Source organism: Ruditapes philippinarum, unplaced genomic scaffold, assembly GCF_026571515.1.
Source record: "Ruditapes philippinarum isolate M1 unplaced genomic scaffold, ASM2657151v2 ctg287_1_1_1_1, whole genome shotgun sequence".
Taxonomy (NCBI): Eukaryota; Metazoa; Mollusca; class Bivalvia; order Venerida; family Veneridae; genus Ruditapes; species Ruditapes philippinarum.
In genome coordinates, this window is record NW_026856730.1 from 312,298 (window position 1) to 326,264 (window position 13,967).

At 31.9% G+C, this 13,967-nt stretch overlaps 1 protein-coding gene across 1 annotated transcript in view; it reads left to right on the top strand.

Annotated features, from left to right (window-relative positions):
- LOC132747502 (cGMP-inhibited 3',5'-cyclic phosphodiesterase 3A-like) overlaps window positions 1-13,967 on the top strand; it is a gene marked incomplete at its 3' end in the record, with an annotated part of 138,968 nt that overhangs the window by 100,695 nt on the left and 24,306 nt on the right. Inside the window, exons 2-5 of the mRNA XM_060736902.1 lie at window positions 3,825-4,085; window positions 5,341-5,946; window positions 8,247-8,324; window positions 10,277-10,594. Of these exons, the coding sequence (XP_060592885.1) occupies window positions 3,825-4,085; window positions 5,341-5,946; window positions 8,247-8,324; window positions 10,277-10,594 (1,263 nt within the window). The remainder of the gene's footprint in view (window positions 1-3,824; window positions 4,086-5,340; window positions 5,947-8,246; window positions 8,325-10,276; window positions 10,595-13,967) is intronic.

A 13,967-nucleotide genomic window follows, 5' to 3' on the forward strand; every position in this document is an offset into this window, starting at 1 on the left:
TTTTAGAACGTAATTTTAGCGGAGCTTCTGTATGTCTTAAGTTTTAAATAGATAGGAAGCACTTAGCCGAAGGTTGTTGATTCTTCTAATGTGCTTAGAAATTCAGTATCTTGGTCGCCATGGCAACTGTGTTATCTTATAAAGACAACATATTGCCCTTAGAACCAAATATGATCATAATATCTGTCATTGGAAGGTATATATTTACATTTTTCTCAAAGTCAAGGGCAAACTAAGTTGTTAATTCCAATTCATTGCAGTGAGAAAAAAAATTTCTCCGAGATTTCATGAATGAAAAATTACCAATGGTAATAGTGATGTATGTACATTGTCGTAAAAAAGGTGTGAAGGTGCCATAAAAAAGCACCTGAATCCCTGTGTCTTTATTGTATCATATTGTATCATTTAAGAGCTTAATATGCACTTAAGATAGCGAAGCCGGTTTATTCATTGTAATTGATTTTCACAAGTCGGTCAATTAAAATGAAGTACTTCGCTCCGGTATCCCATTTTTTACGACTCTAGAGGCAAACACAATGCATGATTTGTTGTAATATTACGAGATCTTTTGTGCCGATTGACGTCATAACGGTACTGCGATTTGTTAAATAGTGTCAATAGGTCTGTGGAGTGTACGAGTACACCGATTTAAATCAATTTTAAAGCAGTCGGCCTTGTTTCAACATAATAAGTGCTCATTTCTAAAATTGGGATATAATATTAAGTGGTGGGAATGATTAAATATACTTAATTAGATGTACAAGATTTATTCACATGAGTAGAAAAAGGGTGAATATAAGTTTTTATTACATTTTTAACTTTTAATCTATTGATTCCATTCAGTGGTTAAAGATCAATATGGGTGTAAGCCTTATTTGGCATGAGATCATTTATATATTATTTTTTTGGATCATGAATGCATTACCCCTGCTGAAGAAAGAGCATGCCCTTGTTTTAATTGCGTCATTACTATCAAAAATCTCGGTTCATCGGTGTCAATAAATATTGGACGGCCTCCTAAATATTCTATGGGAAATTTTATACTTTGCTAATGTTTACAAAAGATAATTGTTGGACTACTCAAATTGACCAAACAGAAAGAGAGTTTGGAGTACTTTAATTGGAGGGAAAGTGTTTTATTTGGATCAAGTATTTTGTGTGGATGTAAATATTTAACATCTGAATTATTAGAAGTCTTAATTCAAGATGAACTGCCATCAGTGGTTGCTGGTTACATAATATATACTGTAGGATTCTGTTCATTCTGTAAGGTTTTTTGAGATTAAATAATCTTTAATTTGTAATGCTGTAAATCTGAAATTGTATGGCTGAAAGAATTCTTGGGATAGCCTGTTTTCTTTTGTTAGAATATCCTTCTGTCTTTCTGTCTGTCTGTATGTCAGTCTGGCTGTTACTACTGTTTGACCGCAAGACTGTTTCAAGTCCTTCTTTATTTCATATAAGTTACCGCAGTTTTGCGGTAAACCCTCGATTATGATGATTGACATGATGAGAATATTTTCATTTTTCGGTGTCATGGTGATCTTGATTCCTTTCAACTTATGTATCATAATTTACCACTATGAACCCTGAGTTCTTCAATTATAAAAAGCTATAAGACACATTTTGTTTAAGGTATGACTTAGATATAATAAGCATTGAAAACAGTTAACAAAATGATGTCTTCAATGAATTATATACTATTCAAACTACATAGGAGAGGGATCAACCATATTTATGACTAAATGTGTCTAGGGGAAGCTAGGTCTAGCTCATCATGCCTTTTACCCTCTGCATGGTTACTTGTTACAGGATGAAAACAATGTTTAATTTACAAAAAAATTATCTATCTTGTTTAAGTGATGGTAACTGAAATTGTTAATCTACAAAAAGTTTTGAGTTTTAGTGGCAATACGTTGTTTTTAGATATACAATCTTAAAGAAGCAGTAAAGAAATTTAAGACTTCTTTTAAGAAAACATTTTCTCAGCTATGGAGCAACAGTGTGCTGTGACTTTAACATGACAATAGAAAAGCAATTTGTATAAACCAATTAGAATGATTTTTACAATCAATAACGGTGCCTTTAGGAATCTGAGGATGTGACACACAAAAGAGTTTTCTGTATTAAAGGAAGGATTTGTGGCCATCTATTCATTAGGAAGCAGTAACGATGCATTGCCTCGATGAATTCCTCTATAGAAGTATTTTTTCTCAAATATATTATACAATACAAAATCATCTATAAATACATGTAGGATATTCAAGTTATTTCTATAAATACAGGATATATTTTCATTTGTGGTATGAAAATAAATATTTCATGAGTGGCAACTTCCCTTGAAATTTTGTGTATTGGCTAAATTTAGAAAAAAGTAGTCCGGCAAGACACCAGTGAAAATACAGAAAATATGTTTCACTGCAGTAAAAAAACAAAGTTTTCCAATGAAAATATGGAAAATGGAAAAAATATTGTATTTCATCAATATTTCTGAATATTTCATTTATTAATATATAATATATGTAATATATCAACTCTTTGTTAAAAAGGTTTTCCAAATTTATAATATTGGTGAATTGCAGCTGATCGACTTGGACATTAAACAATTTCTTCAATTTCTTCCATGCGCATTTGAACTTATGTTTTCGAAGAATTATCGCCATGGTGCATCATAATTGTTGGGTTTTTATATTTAATCATTTTAACTCTTTCCCCCATGAGCAAAATATTATTGTGAAAAATGGCCATTTTCACTGAAAAGCCTCCTCTTACAAGTTCAAACTGCTATGAAACTATGAAAAATGTTTCAATACTAATCAAACTTGGCACAAATGTTGACTGGACCATTGCCTTTGGAACGACATGCTCAGTCTTAAATTTCCTGTTACCATGGCAACGAGGGGACATCTCAAAATTGCCAAAAATCACTATTTTGCCTCGATTTTTTCCATCAAAATTTATTTCAAAGTGCTGCAACTTCTCAAGGGATTGAGATAGAGTCAATGGCTTTTCAGCGTTGGTTACACGTTACCTTATGATCGACCTGGGGTCATTTTAAGCCTCTCACTAGTCCAAAAAATTTTTGGCGATTAGGGGGACTCCACCCCCTTCAAACCCCCCAAACAGAAGGGGGCACATCCCCCTTCTGGCAACCCCCTGATGTATCTTTTGGATGGGGGGCGGCGCCGAAAAAGTGCTCACTTTATACATTTCTCAAACTGAAACATGTGTTGGGGGCCCAAATAGGACATTTTTTCACTATTTCAGGCCTAAAAAGGGGGGGGGGGGTCGAAAGCACGTTGTTTCGCGTATATATGAGGTAAAGGGTTAAGCTGACTATTATGGGCCTTGCATGTCACATAATATTATGTACGATAATAAATAGGAACAGAAATCCTGGTTTTCTTTTGGACAATTTTCTATCACTTGTTTCACATTATGTAATGTAAATATAAATACAGCTCTCTCTTCATAAGAAAATCTGGGAATTTAAATTGATTATATTTATTATAAAATCGTTGACATGTTGATTGGAGAAATGTCATTATATAGTTCTTATCAAGTTATGATGGCTACAGTGAAACGACTAATAGCAACATCAGTAGTAATGTTGTCTTAACAATATTTTAAGCTTTAATGAAAAGTAAATAAAAATGTATTCATGTAACTTATTGGTCAAAACTAGCGTAAGCTTAATATCGGGTTTCAAGTACTTTTAAGATGAACGAAGAGGTACATTATGACTTTGTGGCTCACGAAAGTATCAGAGAATGTTTTTGTTCCTTTCATAATCATTATCAAGATCGTTTTTCTTATAATTTCAGAGTTCGTCATCCAGCTATGACTCGGCGATAATTGGGGAAGCCCATGGGCTCATTACGGACATGTTGGCTGACGCGAATCTTCCACCACATGTTGTCAGTGGTCTAAGAGCTGTCAGTAATCTACTCAAGCCTGCTGAACATCATTCTTCCATGCATAAAACCAGAGTAAGCCCCCTTGTCTCGCTCACAGAGTCCACATCGTACGGTTCCGACTCTGAAGAAAATCCATACACTGGGGAACGACCCTCATCACTACCAAAGGTATACTTTAAAAATTAACACTATTTGAGTCATTTAATATATTGTTTGGTTTAGAGTTCAAAAGATTTAGCTTTACTGATGGAGGATGACCTCCAATGCGCTAGCTCTGTGCATTATTTCAGCCAAGAGCGGAAGGACACCTTAGTTGAACCACTGCGATGTTAAATCCAACCAAAATTAAAAATTAAAAAATCTCGAGCTGAATACTGAAACAGATGCTTGAAATTTTAACAATAAAGATCAGATTGCTTAAACTCTTTAGCCAATTACATTACAACTGCCAGTGAGAAGTGAAAAGGCCAAAAGAAACAGCCACAACTGCCCATGTAAGGTCATATTTATAATAATATATCAAATTTCTACAATGTCATGACCCAATTTGGTCCTGACCCAGTTTTTGTATTCGAGACTTTTCTCAGTGACCAAGATTCTTCAGTGACAAAACCATAAATAAAATCATGAAATTTTAACACACATACAAATTTGTATACCTCTTAACTGGAAATTACTTTTTCTTTAGATCTCCTTCAGCATTTACATTTCATTATAGGCTTTTATTTGCAGAAGGCCTACCTAGGTATATGCTAATTATGACCCTCTTGTAAAATACGTAGCTTTAAACGGAAAACTAGCGTCATACAAAGTCAATCTGACTACAAAGTATTTACTTTGAGGCGAATTTTAACTAAAAACCTATTTGTTTTGTATAATATAGAGAATAAAAAATAAACAGAGATCGAATTTTTAATTTTTTAAAATTATCTATCTCGCATCATAGCTCGCACTTTTATTTTGCTTCAAAAAATAATTTAGTAGTTTGGTTCTAAAGACATTATTTGCAGACCTTTATTGTATTTTGTATCGTTTTGAAATTATATATAACAGTTAACTCATTAATATAATCATTCAGTACCACATGTAGGTTCAGAAATCTTTTATACATTAATTATGGAGTTTACATAAAATATTGGATTTTGTTAAGAAAGGAAAAAGGTATTTTACTTATATTTGACATTGTTTCCATCATAGATGTAAAAAGGCATATGGTATAATTAATGTATTTTCTTAGATGTAAAAAGGCATATTGTATATTTATATGTATTTTATTAGTTCTAGTTTTCTCAAAAAATTTGTTATTTCAAAAATTTAAAGAAAGAGGAAATGAAGTCGTGAAAATGAAAATGTTTGATGATCTCATTTAATTGTCAGAGAAATCCTTTTATTGTGTATCTCTATGATTATTTTCTCATTTCAGAGATTACGACGTAGTTTACCTCCAAGTTTACTACGTAGAATGTCTACCAGTACTTGGACAACCACAACATCGGCAACCGGGATGCCGACATTGGAGCTGGAGCCATGTCGTGTAAGAAGTTCAAGTTTCCGGCATTCCCGAGATACCACACCCGGTTCTAGTCCAGTCGAGAGCCGGAGCAATAGCCCGTCACCAAGTTCCCCAACAGTTGTTCTAACAATACCAAAATCACGTTCTTTTTCATTGGCAGCTACACAACCTTCCACTTCCTCCGCAAACTCGCACCTCAAAAGACTGACAAGAAAAAGTGTTACTCCATTATCAAATACAGATGGCGCCACGTCATCGAATAGTAAAATAAGTCCACTTGTTAAAGCAGAAATTCAGGACTCTAATGAAGAGCGTATGCGAATAACTGCTCACAACAAAGAGCACTTGACTTCCATTCGTAAAAATATAACGTCAGATTACGAGAGTTGTAACGAGTCTCCAAGTTCAAGTGATCATAGTGATAATATACCAACGGTGGATGAATTCTCAGCTTCTCCTCCGAAGAAAGTATCGGCAAGAGTTGTGGACAACACCGCACAACAGATAGCCCGTGTGGTACGTATCGTTGTTTTTCTTTCGTAACATTTGTATTAATCTTAATATATTTTTTACATCTATTTCTATTGTTTAGTCAAGATATACAACTCCTTTTGTAATTTCATGTATTGTAGCGTTGGCTTTAGAAACAATCTGTATATTGTAGAAACTATCTGTATATTGTCTTTTAGCAGGCTATTTTGAAGCCAGATTTGCTTTTGTCTTCTGTAACGCTGTAACTCTTTCCCTTTGTAGAGTATCTTTGTGTATCATGTATGGAAATTCCTTATACTAAAATATCATATATGGAAATTCCGTTTCAAGATTTTTTCTTACTGGTAAATCATGTCTTTTATTGAATCATTATCATTAATGGGATAATAATGACAATAAGAATGATATTTATAATAACATGACTTATTGTCATAAAAACTTAGAAAATAGAGAGAATAGTTGGTTTTCAATACGCAGATATAAGGCAATGACTAATATATTAATGACTTGATAAGATCTGCTAGATAAAGTTAATACTTACTAACGTCTTATGACTTTTATGTAAATGAGTACTTACAAACTAATGAAATTATATCAATATTAGTATGAATAAGTAATAGTAAAGTCAAAATTACAACAAAAAATTTCTTTTATTTTGGATTCTCATGAAGCTTGATGACTTTTGTTCTAGAACATTTATGTTTATGGTAAGGGGGTTTTAAATGGATTGTTCTTCTGTAAATATTCTAGGAAATATTATGATGATTAGTTGTACGTTGTCTTGTTTTAACACAGAAAGACAGATTTATTTTGTTTTATGGACTAATGTATTTTGTTAACCTCTCCTTCGTTAACTCTAAATTTTAAATGAACTGTCTGAACAAATTTAGCACATGTAGGGATAAGGAATTTCAGTGTTCTAATAATAATTATTAGTTATAATATAATAGTATTATTAGTTATGATAAAGTGATAATAATAGTGATAATGAAATAGTAATATTAGTTATAATAATAGTGATAATAATATATTGATGATAATAATAATAATAATGATAATAATAATAACAACATTATAGTTATAATAATAATAGAAATAATGATGATGATAGTGGTGATGATGATAGTGATGATGATAATAATAACAGTGATAATAATAATAATAAAGATAATGATGATAATAATGATGATGATAATTATGATGATAATAGTAGTGGTAGTAGTTATAATAGTAGTTATAATAAAAATAGTAATAATGATAATGATAATAATAATAGTAGTAGTAGTAGTAGTAGTAGTAGTAGTTATAATAATGATAATAATAGTAGTTATAATGATAATAATAATAATAATAGGAGTAGTAGTTATAATAATAATAATAATAATGATAATAATATTGAATCAGACAATAAGTTAATCAGACTGCATGGATTTTCAGACAGGCATGGCTATAATATTACTGGGTGACATCTCTCTCTATATTTATATCACTTGGTCTGTTACAATTTAAATTATGGCTGCTAGACATAGATATTCTAGTCTGCTTAACCAGAAATTAATTACATCTCTAGGCATCTTCAACATTTCAGGAACACACACTAAAACCCTATCACATATAATTACTCACACTATAATTACTCACACTATAATTATTCACAGTGTAATTATTCAATGTATAATAAATTGATTTCATTTGGGGGTTAGGTTGTTTTTTTTTTCCTATTTAATAATTTTTCATGGTTGAGCATGTTACTTTTTGAATGCTTTTTAAAGAAATACTTTACATTTTTAAACTTTTCATATTTTAAAGATACAGTGTTGAAATATTTGTACCAAGCAGTTGGGATGCATTTTTTTTTAACAATTTCTCCACAGTCACTTTTTTCACATTTATATAAAAAAAATTATTCTTTTTTAAATGATTCCACAGTTTGAAACTTTTTTCTTGACTTTTTTTTATACAAATATTTGCTTTCCAGATATTTCTTCAAATAATTTTAGTTTTTTAACCTTTTTCACATAATTCACATAGCTTTTTTACACAATTCACTTAACATTTTTCATGTGATTCACAACCTTTTTTCTCACATAACCTTATTCCACATAATTCACATATATTGTACCTTTAATGAACTGTCAGTCGTTGCTCTTTTGCAAATGACCAATGAAGTCACAACCAAGTGTTTTTATAATGGGGCACCTATTTTTACATAATTTTTACTGATAATGGGGCACCTGTCACTATCAACAATTTTGCATTTTGACTTTCTGACACTATATTTTTTCTCGTTTTTGTGTACCTGTTGTTGTTGTATCTGCTTGTAGAGTGCAGCTGCACGAGATTTTGTGCCAATAAGTGATCCTCCTTCTTCCCCCTGTGATGTTGATGATTTACATCCTGTTGTGAGTAATATTTCTCTTTTGTTGTCCTGGTAACAGATTCAAAGAAATTATTTGAATGCATACTTGACAATATTTACACTTCAAATAAATTTGTATAACATTTTCAGCTGTGAAAAATTTTAACAGGAATATTATTAAGCCTCTTCTATTCACTATGCTAACCCTAACTTTTTACTTATTCTACATATAATATATAGTGTTTTTCTAGGCTTATAGTCTATATACAAGTATTATAGTGCTGTGGTCATGTCTAGTGCTTACAGCCACTTCCTGACATGATTCTAGAAAATTATACACTATAAATCTTTTAATGTCACTCTTTTTAGAAAATTTTATTTTTTGAATTTTGTGTACAGTTCTGCTAACAACATGTACATGTATAATGTCTAGTGGTCACTTGATCATCTCTTTATATTTTTTCTGGAGAATTGTGCATAAAGGGAGAGAATGAAATGCCCCTGGGCATTCTGTTAATATTTCATGCAATGGCAATATTAGAGAACACTATAATTATTTGCTATTTTTGGAGAAAAAAAAAACAAATAAAGGATATGTTTGAAATACTTATTTGCTTTGATGATTGAACTCTGTTCTCAAAGACAACATTAATCCTTGTTCTTAATGTTTGTTTCTTAAATCTTTTAATTTGTAAATCATAAAAAAGCGTCATATCAAAAGTAATGCTGTGCTTTCAGTATATGTCGTGGTATATTTCTCAATATTATTTTTAACCTCAATGAAAAAGAATGTCAGTTATAATTAGGAAATACCAATAAAAAGTACACAAGGTTAGTAAATATAAGAAGTATTATTATGAGAATGTGTTTAAAGCAAACGAATACAGATTGTGTAAATAGACTTATAATTAAAATAGTTTTAAAAGTTTTTCCTTCATTATAAGCACTAGATAATGAACATATGAGCCGCGTCAAGACAAAACCAACATAGTGCATTTGCGACCAGCATGGATCCAGACCAGCCTGCGCATCCGCACAGTCTGATCAGGATCCATGCTGTTCGCTTACAAACCTATTACAAGTAGAGAAACTGATAGCAAACAGCATGGATCCTGATCAGAGTGCGCGGATGCGCAGGCTGGTCCGGATCCATGCTGGTCGCAAACATACTTTGTTGGGTTTTGTCCTGCCGCGGCTCATATGCGTTTTCTTAAGGCCAAAACTGAGACAATCTTGTGTTTCAAAGAAAATGTCCTAACTTCTGACTCCTATATTATGACTCTTTAATTTCTGAATGGCATTTATAATGCTGATGCCCATTACACATTGTAAATAAACGGGTGTTGTCATTGTATTTCTTAATATTTCTCAGGAGAATACATTTATTTACAGGCTACAGTATTTGATTGTATACTGATTATAAAATGTTAATTGAAACGGTCTTAAGTTAGTCTTAAAGTTTGTTTCATATATACACTAAGGACATTCTTTGAAACATAGCCCTATTCTGTAAAAGATAAGAGCACTAATCTCTACAATGTCAATTAGTTGGCTTAAAAAGTGTCAATACCAAAAGTACCAGAGGCGAAAAAAGTTATATATTTCATGCAGTAGTCTGTTAAATTTAAGATCAAGGGACATATCCATAGCACTGTAGGCAGATTAGAAGTTTCTATGTAATCACAGTGTAAAATGAAATCACTGTATCATTTACTGCATTAAACATGTATGGGTTATTGTGAATATACAAGCACATTCACTGTATCATTAATTGCAAGCAGACACAATCCATTTTATACATGTATGATATTGTCATCTTTTATATCATCAATTGTGATGAAAGGGTGTAGAAGTTTTACTACACAGTGATACAGCGAACATAACAAATCAAACTAAAAGAACGCCATTAAGCTTTTATCGTGTTATCATTACAGTAATGATAATTGTGTTATGTTGTTAACGTTTATCATAATTATCATTTCTCCTTTGTTACAGCATGATTTTCGTGTTCATCAAACTGACGACGAGAGTAGAGAAGGCGCTGCTGATGATGAAGATGACGGCGATGACGATGACGACAAATCCACGTCACAGCTTCCATCGTCTCCCTCACAGACTGATTTATATTCAAATAAAAATTTGTCTCAAAAAGAGCCTAGTGACTCTGTAGTGGTGGCAGATTCTTCGGATAAGCTTGTCGTGGATATTTCGGATATAGACAGTTGTAAATATCTCCAAATAGCATCTTTAAATAGCTGGGATTATCCTATTTTTGAAGCGGCTAGCTTGCACAGTAATTGTATACTCAGCAAGGTATGTATTATAGGAAATTTTTCTTTAAATGATATTAACATGTTATATTTTTAAGCAATAGTTAGACGCTAATTAAGAAAAATTAAGTGATTTATACAACTCAAAAGGTTGCACCTTAAGAATTGGTCCAGGTAATCAACAGGGCTGGGAATCAAAACTGCGTCGTATCCTACAAAATGTAAACAAACGCCGCCATCTTGGAACGAAAAACGTATGTTTTTGTTTATAACTATTTTTGTTGGAAATGACTGAAAACCAGATATATGTATTAACACGCTACACTATTTTCCGCTTCGTTCGGTATATGTTGCTTGCACAACTATTTTGTAAAACAAAAGTTATAGCGAACTTGCAACTCGAAGCGGAGCAGAATTTTTGTGAAAATGTGTGGATACGACGCAGTTCATATTGCTTTATCCATCGTTTTTTCCTTCAAATAAATTATATACTCATTTCAGAGTTTACCATTAACTTCGAAATATAATTTTGCATCATTTACTAAAATTTCATTAGAAAGAGATGTTTATTTTCTAAGAAAATAATGATTTTTACGAAATGATACGACGCAGTTGAAAATAAAATATGATACGACGCAGTTGTATTTTTGCAGTCTTTTCAACAGGGATAATTTTGGCAATATATGTCTATTTTATGGAATAATCACTTGCGCTAGATAAAAAAACCCAGATTTTTTGCGGTGTATATAGCGATGTTCTGTTGCTTTTGATTATTTAGAATACATTGTGTCGTGCCCAATATAACATTTAATTTGAAAGTTTACATTGCGGAAGCTACTTCACAGTTAAACATGAACATGTTATTTAATTTATCATAATTTTTAGCTCGACTATTCGCAGAATAATCGAGCTAATGCAGTCACCCATTTGTCGGCGTCGGCGTCGGCGTCGGCGTCCCTGTGGTTAAGTTTTTGTATGTAAGCTGGTATCTCCATAACTACTGAAGGGAATGGATTGAAACTTCACACACTTGTTCTCTGTGATTATCTAAGATGATTGGCACAAGTCCCATAACTCTGATTTGCTTTTTTTCATAATTATGCCCCTTTTTCGACTTAGAAATTCTTGGTTAAGTTTTTGTATGTAAGCTGGTATCTCCATAACTAATGAAGGGAATGGATTGAAACTTCACACACTTGTTCTCTGTGATTATCTAAGATGATTGGCACAAGTCCCATAACTCTGATTTGCTTTTTTTCATAATTATGCCCCTTTTTCGACTTAGAAATTCTTGGTTAAGTTTTTGTATGTAAGCTGGTATCTCCATAACTACTGAAGGGAATGGATTGAAACTTCACACACTTGTTCACTGTGATTATTTAAGATGATTGGCACAAGTCCCATAACTCTGATTTGCTTTTTTTCATAATTATGCCCCTTTTTCGACTTAGAAATTCTTGGTTAAGTTTTTGTATGTAAGCTGGTATCTCCATAACTACTGAAGGGAATGGATTGAAACTTCACACACTTGTTCTCTGTGATTATCTAAGATGATTGGCACAAGTCCCATAACTCTGATTTGCTTTTTTACATAATTATGCCCCTTTTTGGACTTAGAAATTCTTGGTAAAGTTTTTGCGTGTAAGCTGGTATCTCCATAACTACTGAAGGGAATGGATTGAAACTTCACACACTTGTTCTCTGTGATTATCTAAGATAATTGGCACAAGTCCCATAACTCTGATTTGCTTTTTTACATTATTATGCCCCTTTTTCGACTTAGAAATTCTTGGTTAAGTTTTTGTATGTAAGCTTGTATCTCCATAACTACTGAAGGGAATGGATTGAAACTTCACACACTTGTTCTCTGTGATTATCTAAGATGATTGGCACAAGTCCCATAACTCTGATTTGCTTTTTTACATAATTATGCCCCTTTTTCGACTCATGAATTCTTGGTTAAGTTTTTGCATGTAAGCTTGTATCTCCATAACTACTGAAGGGAATGTATTGAAACTTGAAGAGTTTGTATCTTTTCGGACAATTTTATGTATTCATATAGGTAAGCATTATTATACTCAATGAAACACCTTTGTGACAAATTTTCGAATAGTCGAGCGTTACTGTCCTCCGACAGTTCTTGTTTGAAATAATGTTCAATATTATCCCTATTTTTTGGCATATAAATATATAGAAGTCTATGAAACTGAATTTATTTTGGCTAGCTAAGCTTTAAGTAAACTGTGGTTCTGCTTGTTCTGGGTAATGACTGTTTTTTTTAGGTTTGTCTCTACACATTAGCTTTACTGCGGGCGAAGACCTCAGATGTGCCTTTGTGCATTATTTCAGGCAAAATGTTGCACCGGCAGAGAACCATCGACATTTTGAAACTACATGTAGCTTGATAGGTTTCCACACGAAAGAATCAAAAGTCCCTGGTGGTTTTCGAATTCATAGCAGTTCAGTTCAAGTGGTTTAAATCAGTAAACATAAACAGCTCAGCTTCGATCGAACACCTGTCTGATTTTTTTTTCAACAATTTGTTTACGTCAGCTGTACAAATAAGCAGTTTTAGTTGTTTTTATTAATTTCTGGCGATTATAAATATTTAAATTAATTATAATGACAATAAAATTTTACTTTCTTATTGAAATGAAATATTTCCTTTATCTCTAAAATTATTTTTACTTTGATATTTCGATGCGAATAGCAGAGAAATTTTCAATGAAATTTTAACCCGCTTTGAAGTCATTTTCTGAAAAATTTTGTTTAATTTTTCAGGCAATTCATTTTCAAATAAAAATCACACTTTAGTTTGAAGGTATGTTTAGTGAAAATTTCTTCAATACTATTGAAACATCCTATAGCAGTTCAGTTCAAGTGGTTTAAATCAGTAAACATAAACAGCTCAGCTTCGGTCGAACACCTGTCTGATTTTTTTTCAACAATTTGTTTACGTCAGCTGTACAAATAAGCAGTTTTAGTTGTTTTTATTAATTTCTGGCGATTATAAATATTTAAATTAATTATAATGACAATAAAATTTTACTTTCTTATTGAAATGAAATATTTCCTTTATCTCTAAAATTATTTTTACTTTGATATTTCGATGCGAATAGCAGAGAAATTTTCAATGAAATTTTAACCCGCTTTGAAGTCATTTTCTGAAAAATTTTGTTTAATTTTTCAGGCAATTCATTTTCAAATAAAAATCACACTTTAGTTTGAAGGTATGTTTAGTGAAAATTTCTTCAATACTATTGAAACATCCTGTCGTGCATACATCTGTATCAAATTTATCGGTGCAAAGCGTAAAATACCTTTGCAAAACGGACACCTTCTTTACAAAAAAATTTGTAGTTTTATCATTTGTAAATCGATTTTGAAAATTTAAGATTTTTAGTGGAGAAGAATGA